Source organism: Daktulosphaira vitifoliae, unplaced genomic scaffold (assembly GCF_025091365.1).
Source record: "Daktulosphaira vitifoliae isolate Bord-2020 unplaced genomic scaffold, ASM2509136v1 Scaffold_5, whole genome shotgun sequence".
In the NCBI taxonomy this organism is placed as follows: domain Eukaryota; kingdom Metazoa; phylum Arthropoda; class Insecta; order Hemiptera; family Phylloxeridae; genus Daktulosphaira; species Daktulosphaira vitifoliae.
In genome coordinates, this window is record NW_026099576.1 from 14,176,959 (window position 1) to 14,191,211 (window position 14,253).

The following is a 14,253-nucleotide window of genomic DNA, read 5'->3' on the forward strand; positions in this document are numbered from 1 at the left end:
ATTTTTGGCCTCCAAGGCCTTGGAGAATTCCCACATTACTGCCAATATTTCCATACTCCATCCACCCTCTATTAATATATAATGGCCTCTTCTATTTATATGCATACTAAAAAAAATCGAAATGACACCATACTAGTATACAGAATTTAGATGTTTTTCTAATCACAGTAAAATATTATATTTACAGTAATTGAAGACATTCAAATTTAAATTTGATATTTATCTGATATGTTATGAACAGTCATATTTTTTATCCAGTTGAATTTTCAATGTAAGTAAAAATGTATAATAAATACAAATCATAGTGTTAAAATATTTATTCGGCTCTATAAGCAAACGAATTGCATTTATAAAATGAAAAACTATTCAACTACCCAATTAGTGACAAGATCGTAGCACTTTTATTTAACGCCAATCTAACTATACTAAGCACCGCACCCGGTCGGATCGTAGCACTGTAATTAATCGAACAATCGTACCGTGCAAAATTTAACTTCGAAACTAATCATGCACTTACGAGTGCTCCTAATTTTCACCGTGTTTTCCGTGCAAATTATCGGTATTGATTTCGACCAAAAATACTGTGCAGTGGTGCAAATGTGCACGGTCAGCTGCACCATAAGTTAGTTGTTCCGCACCTTACGGAAGCTGTAGTTGCTATTCGGGTAAAGTCGAGTTTTTGCTTAATTTTCATCAAATATAGTTCTGCGGAACAACATGATAAGAACATGTGGTACACCGGTTTATTTGAAAGACGTTTGCTTCAGATGCAAATACTGACTACTTGGTTCACCTACAAAACGAAATAATAAACGCTTATTGTTACGCGAATTTGTAAGTGAAAAGATTGGACGGTAGTTGTGCACGTCAAAGAATCAGACCCGTAGCGTTCATTTATTAATGATCGCAGGTCGGCTATTTATAAGGGCGTACCATTTTTCAGGCCCAACTCTTTTTTTCTACGTCAATATACGTCGAATAGCTGTCATCGTTTTACATCGTACACCGCCCTGTCGTGATCAGGCGACAAACATCCGATCGGAAGTGCGATAATCGGCTCAGTTGCCGTTTTTCAAACACATTGCCTCCACATCTCTTTTATTCAGTTGTTTGTTTATACCACAGATTACGTTAACGACAATGATCATTTCTTCTCTTTGTGTTTCCGCTATCGACAAATGAAACCGATACACTAGTACTTAACTCTCTTCAATCCGCACTCTTAAGTATTTTCTCAACTTAAAGGTTGTGCCGTTTGAACGATATCAAGTCTTTCGAACTTCGTAGCATTTAAAAGATAAAATATCTTATTTCAAAAATAAAAATAGTGAGGTAAATTTAATGCAAGATAGTTATGTCAGGGGCTTAATATTACATTACAATACTATTTTGTTCAGTTTTCTAAAATGTTAATTTTTTATTTTGAATAACTATAAAATTTATAGTTATTCAAAAAAAAAAATTAAGATTATCTGTTGTTACATCACAATTCTTAATGAGTTTTTGAACCCAAAACCTCCCAATACCAACGCCCCCGAGTTATATTAACTGAGTAATACTTATTGCGATTAGTAAATAATTACAAAAAGTAAAATGAATTATGATTTCAATTGTATAGTTTAAAAAATGGAATTTTATTTACTAAAAAAAAAACACAAATTTAAAGATCTTAAATGCAAATATGATCTCATTAAATACATTTTAATTATAATGATTGAATAATATTAATGAATTTTGATGGATATTAATTAAAACTACGCACAAATAAAATGTATATATACCTAAAACTCACCCCTTACAATACATTTCACTTGGAACAATGCATGATAACACATATACAAAACGGGATAATTATTATCAAACCATGTGGTAAAATCAGATGCAGACTATTAACGTTCAATAAAATCCTTTGTTCAAATTATGGAATATAAACTCATAATAATGAGCACTCGCATTATGGTAGTAGAAATATGTTCGTTATTAATAAAATTTAACTATGTCAAAAGTTTACAATGTAATTTCTGTAATATAATTTTATGAAAATACATAAATTTCTAATGGATATTTAAAAAATTAGAAATTCAATACTATCTTATTGTTTTAATAAATAATAAACACAATACATCCTAAAAATTTAGTCGATTTTGAATTAGTCATAACAAATAATCTACTATATAATTCAATTCTCATTGTTTTAAATGTTCAAGACAACAGTCACCTTACTGTTTACAACACTTAGGTAAATTCTATGTGGAATTTCTATGCAGATTTTAAATCAGGCTTTCAATTTTTTTCTATCACATCTAATTTTTGTGGTAGTAATTACTAATTCGTCATTATGCATTTATTAAACAAGTTATTATAAAAGTTAAAAATAACTTTTTTTTAAACTTTCATAATATAATATGATGATGTTAAAAATGAGTAATTCAAAATTTAAAACTGATCTGCCAGCTTAACTGTTTTTAAAGGCCTTGAAGTAGAAGTTTGATGGCAGTTTTAAAAAACTACACTGTCAATTTCAACTTTTTTGAGGTTAATCTCATAATTTTAAAATTGGTACCAATAGATTGATAATTTTGCGAGCAGTGCAAATATACCATTTTTTGTATTCGATTTGAAAAATAACCAGCAAAACTGCAATTATGAGAAAAAATATACGAAAAGCTAACACATTTACATTTTATTTTGATAAGTCTATTTAATGCAGTTTTTTGAGTGTGAAAAAGTTTAAAAAAGTACAATCTCTTATATTTTTTTATGCTTATTACAATAGTGTATTTATTTCACGTAAGACAATTATGTATTAGTTGTTTTTATTACTTTCAGAGTGACCAATCGTTATTTGTAAAATATTTGTGACTTTTTTTATAATTAGACAATCTTATTTCAAAAATTTAAAAATATCATGAAATTTTATTAATAATACTCAAAAACTAGATATGATGGGAAAATTTTAAATCCAGATTCGAAATAAGTGTCAAAATTTCATAGTAAATCCACCTAAATATTTTAAACAACTAAAAAAATTGTATTATTTATTAAACTGTGATATTAATACATGTCAATTGTAAACAGATACGTAATGGTCGTAAATTCGAGTTCGAGTTTGAGTAAACTTTAAGGTAATCGAATAGTTTTACCTTTAATCAGAGCTCGTATTATCCATTGAATACTATACCTAAAGTCCTGTACTTAGGGACTACAAGAATAAAGAACCACTAAATTTTTTTTTATAGATTATTTTTTTGTTTTGCACTCTGGTTACTATAACATTTTTAATAAAAAAAAATGTCTTCAATTAAAGGGGTCTCGAAAAGAGATATCTTACAAAAAGTTTTTTTTTCAATTAGTGCCTAGAGCCTACAAATAGCTTGACCCGACATTGCCTTTATTAAAAACAACCCTTAAATTGTATTCTTTAAAAAGCACTCTTAATTGCACCAGATCCTAAAGTTTAGAGTTTTAGATTTTCGTAATCAATTTTTTGATCTAACATGCAAAGAGCCAAAAACTTTTTTATCCTGAATCATTCTAAAGTCTAATCCGCTTCTGATACAAACCTTTGTTTTAAACAAATATTTATTAATATATGACAAGAGAAAGAATGACAAGAGAATATATAATGAAGCTATTATAATTAATATGACAAAATACCTAAAGGAAATCCCCAAAGTACAAATGTATTTATGGTTTATATTGTTATAACTGGCATTTTCTACAGAAAATAATATAAATGTTACGATTCACTATTGAAAGGAAATAGCAGCATCCAATCCAAAATGAGAAATGGATTCCAAAGGACACTGTTAGAAAATAATATCTTATCTTTGATTGCCTTTGCTATGGTAACAGCCAACTAAATCCCTGTTTATTTTGTATATGCTATAGGCCAACTAATGGCATTCATAACAATGATAATCTAGCTGAATGAAAATATTTTAATAAAGCATAAATAGAAAATAAAAAAATAATAGATATGATATTAAAACGATTATATTTTAAACAGTCATTCATTTATTCGGCGTTGGGCTAACCACTAGGGTATAAAGTTAAAAAACCACTGTATTCTTATTCGAGAACAATCCAGGACAATTTTGATTTCTTTCACTAAAAAGGCATGTAGATTATTAATAATATTAAATAAAATTGCCTTTACATATTTAGTTGAATTATTACACATGGAATATTTAAAGAGGTTTTCATTTTGATTTTTTTCGATGTTATTAGATTTTTAAAATTAAAAATGTTTATAATATTCCATACATTTTAGATATTGTGCAATATTATTACGAACATCTGTATCGGTTTGGTACAGTGGTATGCTCAAAGGGCTAAGCTTTACGTAAAAGTATACTTTTTTTATTGACTATTGAAAGAACAACATTAATATAATACATGCTACACATTGTGCATATTATATTAATAAAATAAATATTACTCAAATACTTTTTGTAAAAATTATAAGCTATACTGTGAAAGTAATGAGTCAAAAAAGTCTTCAAAAATAAGTTCCCCTTATTAGAAAATCCTGAGTAAGCCACTGGTTTGATATATAGCGATATTAAATATATTGATCATACTTCTAAATATTTTTTTAGTGAATGTTCAAATTACATGCCGTTACAGTGAGATATTACAATGTCTTCTTTAGACGTGTAATCGTCTCTCAGAGCAATAAAAATTTACCATAAACTCTGCTGTTTAACTATCGCGAATAACAATAATACAATATGGCGACAATTTTGAAAACCATCATGACCATTATAAGTCATTATTATGATTAAGCATAATACAAAATGCAGAGCACTGTAAGTACATAATAATATATAGCAAACATTAATGATTTTGTAGAATGACCCAGTACAAAATCGCGGTGCCTGCCATAAGATTATAACTCAAAGTGCTATGATGAAAAAACATTATAAATTAAGTAAACTGGATTATTTAGTTAACGTATAAAGACAAATATACAAACGAGCAAACTAAAATAATCTAACTAAGTGAAATTTGGAAAATTACTTAGCATTTATAAATTCATTTTTAATCGTCTCTTAATATCTCAATAAATTTTTGACAATACCAAAAGAACATTTAAGTAGATTTTATTTTATTTTTGCTAAGACCTCTAAATAAAAAATGCGCAGAGTTAATTTTTTTTAATGATGTCATTTTTTAAATAGCGTATATATTTGTATTTAAATTACTTCGCCACAACTGAGAAATGTTTTCAGACAATTTTGGTTTTACAAATTCGTGTTTTAGAGTTGAATTTTACTATCCGGCATACACAGCAAAATGTTGTCTAACACAATTCACGTTAGGACTAATCTGACGACGGTAAGTTTTCACCAGCTGATGAAAAATGACGATAAACTCAGTATATTTCCAGTTCATTAAAAACGAATGACGCCATTCGTTATATGCCATTTGTATAACACATTGAAAATGATATTAGCGCAACTGTCATAACGGCTAATTAAGTTTATTAATGGGTTTATGTACCTTTCTTTGACAGTTTTGATCGCATTGGACCTAGTATTTAACTGATATTTAACTGATACTACAAAGGTAATTTATATTATCAATAATTTTACTGCGAATATGTTAAAAATCATTATTTTAGCTAAGCAAAGTGTACATGATTACTTATAATAAATTGGAGAATCTTGAAATATTTTGAAATTTTTTATAATATTGAATATACCCATCGATTTACCCGAAAAAGTAAACAATGGTCATCTATTCAGTTATTATAATTATTAGTATAAACTTCCTTTGAATTTTAGAGAATATTTAGAATATGTTTTACAAAATAAACGAAAATTATACAGGGTGATTTTTTTATCATAACCCACTCAATTACTTGCAGAATAATAATAATTTAAACATTTTTTTTTTTATTATCTTTAGTTACACATTATTCTTGAATTTTTAACTATGTAATACTTTTTAAGTTCATCCCTTATGTCTTGGAGGGGGGTCAACTTTGTTTTTTTAAATGGTAACACATATTTTTAATTTAATAAAATGTTTGAGTTTTTAATTTAATAGTAAATGGCATTTGAATTTTTAATATAACTTTATTAGCTTATTAGATATAAACATTTAAAGTTTCAAAATTTTGAGTTAATATACATGTATAATACACATGGGATTGTAAATACAGGTAGCTAATTGGATTTTTATGACATTGCTGTCTCAGTCACGGATTGTTTATTATCAATTATGATTATCAATAGATATACTTTCTGTATTGTCAGTTAGTGTATTTATAAACTCATAGCAATGTGCCTTACTACAATTGATAATAACAATGATGTGTACCTGCTAATATCGATGTTATAAAAAAACAATTAGCTACCTATATTTGTAATCCCTTGTGTATTATACCTGTATATTAATTCAAAAATTGGAAACTTTAAATAATTATATCTAATAAACGAATTAAGTTATATTAAAAATTCAAATGACATTTTTTATTAAATTAAAAATATGTGTTACCATTTAAAAAAACAAAGTTGACCCCCTTCCAAGGCATAAGGGATGAACTTAAAAAGTATTACATAGTTAAAAATTCAAGAATAATGTGTAACTAAAAATAATGAAAAAAAAAAATGTTTAAATTATTATTATTCTGCAAGTAATTGAGTGGGTTATGATAAAAAAATCACTCTGTAGATATATCAAAAAATAATATCTTAATGGTAAGATTTATAATAAATTACTACAAAATGTTCTTTGTATTTTTAATATTAAATATATTTTAAAAAATCCTTTGTTTATTTTTCAATAATAGGTACAATTTGGCAGTATCAAGAAATAAGAAAAGGATTATTTAAGTAAGTATAGAAACATATTATGATTTAAGTGTATTACTTCTAAGTTGATAAATGAAAGAATAGAGCTTATAGAAAATTAATTAATTTATATATGTATCTAATTTACTTTGTGTGTTACACTTCATAAATAGTATTGATCTAACTAAAATCTATATCCATAGAATAGCTACTGAATATTGATATATTATCTCATTACCTGTTTAAATCCTCTATACATAATACGAATTTCTTGTCTAGTAAATTTAGTTTGTCGACAAAGATCCTCTAAAGCCACTGGCCTAGCGTGCTGGAAAGCAGATGAATTATATAATTGCTCCTCAAGCTCAATGAGTGTTACATCTTCTATGATCGGGCTGTCGGGGGGCGTTGCCATCGCACGGTGGCCCCCCAACTGTTTACAGGTGCTTCAAGACACTGTTTGCAGTCTGTCTTTTGCTGGCAGTGAAGTTCTGCATTTTTTGTAACATCATTTAGCCTATGCCATTAATACTCGAAAATTGTCATCATTTTACATGTCAATTGTAGTTCATCTAAAATATATTATAATTAATAGAACAAGTTTCATACAAAATTTAATACATTATCCATATTGTTATAATTTAACCAATGTTATAAGTGTTAAAGTAACCAATTTTCATTTATTGTATGAAATTGGGGCAACTGTAAAAGTAATCATATATTATAATATATATATTTGAACAAAATAAATGAATTGACACATGTCATTGATGTATGGTTGAATACTTGTTTATCTATTAATAAATTGTAGCACATAAAGTCTATAAAATCTATAAAAACCAGAGACTGAAGCCTTTGTTTTTGAAGATTATAATTATGTTCGGGTCTTAAAACATTTTTTTAAGTTTTAGGCTACATTCAACATTTTAGAAAATAAAATTTTCAATTTAAAACTCTTCTTTTGAAATTTTTTTATTTTAAATTATATATTTTATAACTATTTTATAGTAAAAAATTCCCGAATAGGTTTGGATAGCCCTACCATTATATTTGTAATATACATACAATATTAAACCCTTATATTTTTAAAAATTTCTAGCATAAATTATATGTTGAACCTACTCCCAGCAGAGGTAGTCATAGGGAAGAATATTCAGCATCCTTTAATATTTCATCATACTCCAGAAATTTAAAAAATAATCTGTATTTTTGTTCCCTAAAAAAAATGAACTCACTAAAAAATGTTTAATGTTAATGGATTTTTTCTTCATGAAAATTTCATATAATGAATGCCAAAATTAAATGGGAAAATATCTCAAAGATAGAAATGAGTCACTATTAAAAAAAAAAAAAATGCAACCCATATAAATTTAAATCGATAAACTTAAAATAAAATACAATAAATTCTTACTTTTATATGATTTATTATTTTAATAAGATTTATGTTTTATAAGTTAATGGCAAACAGTAATAAAATATTATATTTTGTTTTCAAAAACTTCCTACGCAACAAAAAACGTTTTTCTAGCGACCTAAAAAAAATTATATTCTGGGAGCACGTACAATGCTCCCCTTGAATAAAAAGAAAGAAAGATACGGGAAAGCCGACAGGAAAAATAGGAACCTGAATCACTTTCCTTTTTGTCTGACATAAATTTACAAACGTGGCTTTAGAGCATTTGCAAAGTAAATAAATAAGCTTACCATATCTGATTAGCAATATAAAAACAAATACTTTAATGCATTAATTAAAAGTTAAAACATTTTTAATATCATACAAAATTAAATGAAATGGAAGCTTTAAATTATTGAAGTAATTAAAATTTTATGTTAGCGTTGTTTAATAATAAAATACTCAAAAATAAATTATTTTTAAATTGAGATAAGTAGATTAATTACCTATATTACCTCAAAGTAATCAAAAGCCGTTAAGTGTTTTTTTGTAAAAAAAATTAGTTATCGCCTGCGTCCTAACCATATACATTCTTGTTGGAAAAGTTCAAAGAAAATGTATGACGGGCGTTTAAACCGCTTAGACAACGCATAATAAATATAAAAGAAAGTAAAGTAGGCAAAACGAAGTCAATTAGTAATCTAAAAGGGTCTCGTTTCCGCAAGTTTTAGATAGACAAGGGTTCTTATAGTTTTTTTTTTGTACATATTTAGGAACAACGCCAACAACCCCAATGGTTTTATAACTCCGAAAGTAATGTTTACATCGTTTTTTCTACCGTGTAATGAATCAGTCATCCTTTAAGATGAAATATTTATACGCCCGTTTAAGTAATATATTTTTAAGAACAACTTTACAGAGCCAACTGAAATGTATACCTATATCCAGCTCTGTACTAGATAAAAAGTATTTAAGCTTTAAATAGGAAATCTTGGTGGAATAGACAACAGTTATATTAATTTTTAAACATTAAAGTTTTAGTTCAAAACGAACGTATCATAGAGATCCACAAAGTAATTAATTAAGAAGACTTAAATTAAATTTGTATATTCCATTTAAACTAATGTGCTACAAAAATTAATTTTTTAAAATTTTGAGATAAATTGCAGGAATATTTTAAAAATGTATAAAACAATTTATCAGGATGATTATTTTCTCCTGAAAAATGACTAAAAGTGACATAACAGCTTTTGTATAATTTAAACATAACTGTAATTAATACAATTATAAAAAAAAACTTTTATCTAAAACAGTAAATATTTATTACTATTTTTCTTTTAAAAGATTATTATATAAAAATTTGAACAACATTTTATTAACTATACCAGATTGTTTTAGTCAATATCTTAATATTCAACCGGTAATTATTTATCTCTCAGGTAACACAATAGTTTTGGAACAAAACCAAAATATATTTACACCGACAAACCCACATTTTCGTTCTATTGTATTAATAAATAGGATATTATATAAACATATCAACTATCCACAGATTTACTTATCTTTGCCTTTATGTCCTCATAAATAAACAAAAGAACGTATACAAATAAATTTGTGAAGAGAAATTTTCGGTAAATTTTAAATCTATCAAACAAATAACCAGCTGTAATTATAAGGGAAACATTTTAATTAATTTTCCTTTTATCCAGTTTTAATTCAGGTTTTTTGTCGTATATTTGGAAAAGAACAAAGAAAGAAAATTTTTTCAATAACACTAATAGAAAATACATTATTTACTTATAATGCGTATAAAATTATTCGATCGATCTAATTTTTATAATAATTTTTTATTAAACAATTCGATTAATATTTTTAACGATAAATCTTTACGTTAAACATCATAAATAACTTCTGATTTTTACATGCAGTTTTAAAACTAATTACAACTCAAAATTTTGATACTGCAAATTTTAGTCAGAAATTAGTAATATAAAAGAGAATTAATGCAAATCCAGATTCTGGTATATATTGGATATTATGTAAAATATATATAATAATATTATATATAAATACATATTATAACATTATTATTACATATTATGTATTCTAAATAAATTTTCAAAAAACGGGATAAAATTTGTATAATTTTTCTCATAATAGTAAAATTCTACAAAAATATTTAGAAACTTGTGATTAAAATTACATTTTATAGTAAGTTAGAAAACATTTATAACGTTTTTCAACTTTTTTTTCAAGAGAAACTCATTTAAATTTTAAAGACTATTTGCAGATAAGCAGAGGAAATTTTTTATCATAAACAATTTAAAATATTTTTCTCTTGAAAAACTCTAAAAAACAGTTATTGTTTCTTTAACATTAAAAGTGATCAACAAGTAATCATGCACTAGAAACAACTATGGCTAACACAACAAGAAAAAATAAAACATTTTTGTCTGTATTTCATTGTTGTTTTAAATCTTCAAAAACATGTAGAAAAATTTTTAATTTTAATACTTAATCATAAATTATTATTAAAGACGTTTATACAATAATATGATATCTACAATATTTTATTTTAATAATAATTAATATTAAATATAAAATACCAACAAAAATGAAAAAAAATTAGTAATGGGCATTGAAAATAATTTTTTTTAAAATTCCTTTTTTTCAGTAAACTTGAAAAATATCCATTTTATTTCATCTTTAAAGTTTTTTTAAAAATGAGCAACACGATTTTTATTCCATCACTCTCAGCTATACAATTAATTTAAACGAAATTACATGTTAGCTACGATATGAAACTGATAAGTTATTTTATAAAAATATATTTTTATAAAACTCACCTGTATTTAAATTTTTTTAATTTTAGTGTTCGTAATATTTGTTTATAAAAACATAAGTTAACAAATATTTACAAGTATTCACGGACGGAGAAAATTGAAAATTATGTAATTTTTTTAAATAAAATATAATTGAATAATTGTTTGAGCATTTAAAATTAGTGAATCGTAAATTTTTGTTAAAGACCAAATCGCTATAAAATCAAGACAAATGTGCATGGGCTAACTAAAAAAGCAAGTTCGTGAGCGGTGTCGACAACTTGATTCGAAGCTGCTAAAGCTACTGTGGTGGCCGCAGCCACCGCCAGGACCTACCAAAGGCTCAATCAGTGTTACCAAAAACACATAAGTACCATAATATAGTTTTACCGTATATTGTACTTCATTAGAGGGTCGAAAGTTGTCAACAAACAATGTTATTGTTAATAATGGTTAGTGATCGAGTACATTACACTATAAATATAAGTACAGTGTAAATATGTGTTTAATATACCGAAAGATGCAAACATCATTTTGTTTTCATAAATACTAACTAAGAAATATACCATAGTAGATATTCCTGAAGTTACTGAGAAATAAATAAAATTGACAATAGCTTATAGAAAATGGCTAAAATAGAATCAACATATTGATACAAATATTTACAAACAGACCCTAATTACGAAGGCCTACCAAGAATTTTTCTCGGTAGCTGATACAACTCATCTGAGAATGAGAATAGCCTATTTTGGGCCACTTGAGACATTTAAGTATTTCCTAGAAAGCATTCCAAATTTTAAATCGACGACTTGGTGCAGAAATTCACTAAAGGATATTTTTGTAACGGTTATTATTATTCATTTTTTTATTGCCACCATTCTATACAATTGGTTTCTAATAAAGACGGCGGTAAAGTTAAAAATATTGTCTTTCACGTAATCTTAAAAAAATTGGGATCTTACAATAGTACAACAAATGGTGGTAATGACAACTTAAAAAAAAAAGAGAGTGATTAGAAAGGGGCTAAAAAACCTAGTACAGTGGGGTCGTCGCACAGTAAAAATGTGGCATAATTAACACAAGTATAGATAGTATTTGACAGTATTACAAATCACTATTATAAAATGACTGGTCAATAATAATTTTTGAAACAATACTTTGAAAAGGAAATACCAAATGTGTTTATAAAATAATTTTTGTTTTGATTCATTTATTTTTAAAGAATTTATGACATTTTTAAGAAAAAAAAAATTTTAAAAATTTAAAAATTTGTCAAACATTAAAAATTGTAATTTTGTGGGGGATGTCCCCAATTAAAGGGAGTTAGAGAATTTTTTTCAATTTTTAAGAGCAATGTCTTTAATTAGATACGGCTTGTGATCTTTTGACATATTGTTGAAAGAAATCGGTCCGGTGAGAGCTGAAAAAAAGAATCTACAAACAAAACAATAAACGCATCGTAGTAAAGTTAATACCTCCTCAGCTTTGCATCAAAGCTAAAAATTACAATTATAATCGTAAATCCACACGAACCTGATAAAACACAACAATGATACCTATGCACAATTTCAAATGTCTTGAAATTTTTACATCAATTAGTTTTTATTTTTACTACTTAAAGAACACAAAAACAGTCGATGACCAGCGATATAGATAACACAAAAAAAAAAGTATAATAACAGTATGTACTAAACAACCTTAGTCACGCTAAGTAAAAATTTTAAACCACAAACAACCTCTTATTTTATGAATCAGTAAAAAAAACTAAAAAATTTGACAGGCATATTTACAACATTATTTATCCAATATGAACCAGTTTTGTCTAAAAATGTCTAATAGACCATAAAGCTTTCACATTCCTTTAAATCCTATAGCTAATGTCCGTTATAGGTGTAATTTTTAATAAAATCACTTTAATTATTTGATCAATTAAATCTTAAAAACTACTTATCTATCACTAATTATCATAATCATAAACCAGATACTTACACTAAGGTGATGCAAAAAAGTTGATTTTAGAAATGTTAATGGAACATTATTCGATAAATGTTAAATATTTATATAATATAGTTTATTTTACTTTTGTTAATAATATAATATTTTACTCATTATTAATTACTAATTATTGTAATAATTATTACAATATAATAATTTTTTAATTATTTTTAAATATAAGAGTTTATGGATATTACAACAGTAGTAACGTTTATACAGTATTTTGAAGTTTGTTAAATCGTATCAAATATATAGAGTATGAGTTTGACCAAGGAGAACACGAGGTAGGTGAAATTAGGAAATCAGTAACAATAAGCGAAGACATGATAAGAAAAAATATGATTTACTACAATAATGAATAAATGGATGATTGAAGGGACTAGAGAAGACTGGATAAAGAACGAACATATAAGAGGAAGTATAGGTGTAGCGTCAATCGTGGATAAGATGAGAGAAAATATACTTATATGGTTTGGTCATGTTATGAGGAGAGGAATCGGAAGCTGTAAGAACAACTAAGGAAATAATTTTGAAGGAAAATAGGTAGAGGAAGACTAAAAAAGAGATGGAAGGACGTTATTGAATGCAATATAAGGACAGTTGATGTGTGCGTAGATGATGTGGGAGATCGTGTCAAGTGGTAGTATAGGATAAGGATGGCCAACCCCCAGTAGTTGTGATTAAGGCTAGGAAAAATAAGATGTACTTCGAAAATTAGTGCGGTACATAAATTAATAGAGATTAAAATAAATAGATACGTGCTTCACCTTCAATGGTTAGAGTAAAGTGTTAAAAATACTAAACAATTATCTTATATAATTATATACCTGAAGTATTTATTTCAAAAATTTTATCAAAATAAAAATATGTTTTAGCTTCATATGGCATTTGTTTTATTTTGTAACTACATAAAAATATTAAATATTGAAAATGTCTTATAATATTGTACAATAATAATACTTTATACAGTTTTTTTCAATAAAACTAATTTTTGACAATTTTATTATTTTTAAGCAAATTAAACATATGTTTCCATCTAAAAAAAATGAAGTTATTATTAATTTAAAGGGGAAAGAGGAGAGATAGGACCATTTTTTTTAAATTATAGATTATAGAATGGAGAATAAATTATTATGATTTATACTTTTAAAGGCATTACGTGGGACATAGTTAATCAATCACCTGTGCTAGTACGTTAATTAGACTTTTTACATAGAAAAAAAAATGTATATTAGCAGTTCAT

At 26.1% G+C, this 14,253-nt stretch overlaps 1 protein-coding gene across 1 annotated transcript in view; it reads right to left on the reverse strand.

The window, feature by feature from the left end:
* Nucleotides 1-11,306, reverse strand: part of LOC126907006 (Kv channel-interacting protein 4) — a 33,783-nt gene extending 22,477 nt beyond the window's left edge. The window contains exons 1-2 of the mRNA XM_050687987.1: nucleotides 11,040-11,306; nucleotides 7,039-7,372 (exon numbers count right to left, since the gene is read on the reverse strand). Of these exons, the coding sequence (XP_050543944.1) occupies nucleotides 7,039-7,215 (177 nt within the window). The 5' untranslated portion in view covers nucleotides 7,216-7,372; nucleotides 11,040-11,306. The remainder of the gene's footprint in view (nucleotides 1-7,038; nucleotides 7,373-11,039) is intronic.
* Between the last annotated feature and the right edge of the window lie 2,947 nt (nucleotides 11,307-14,253).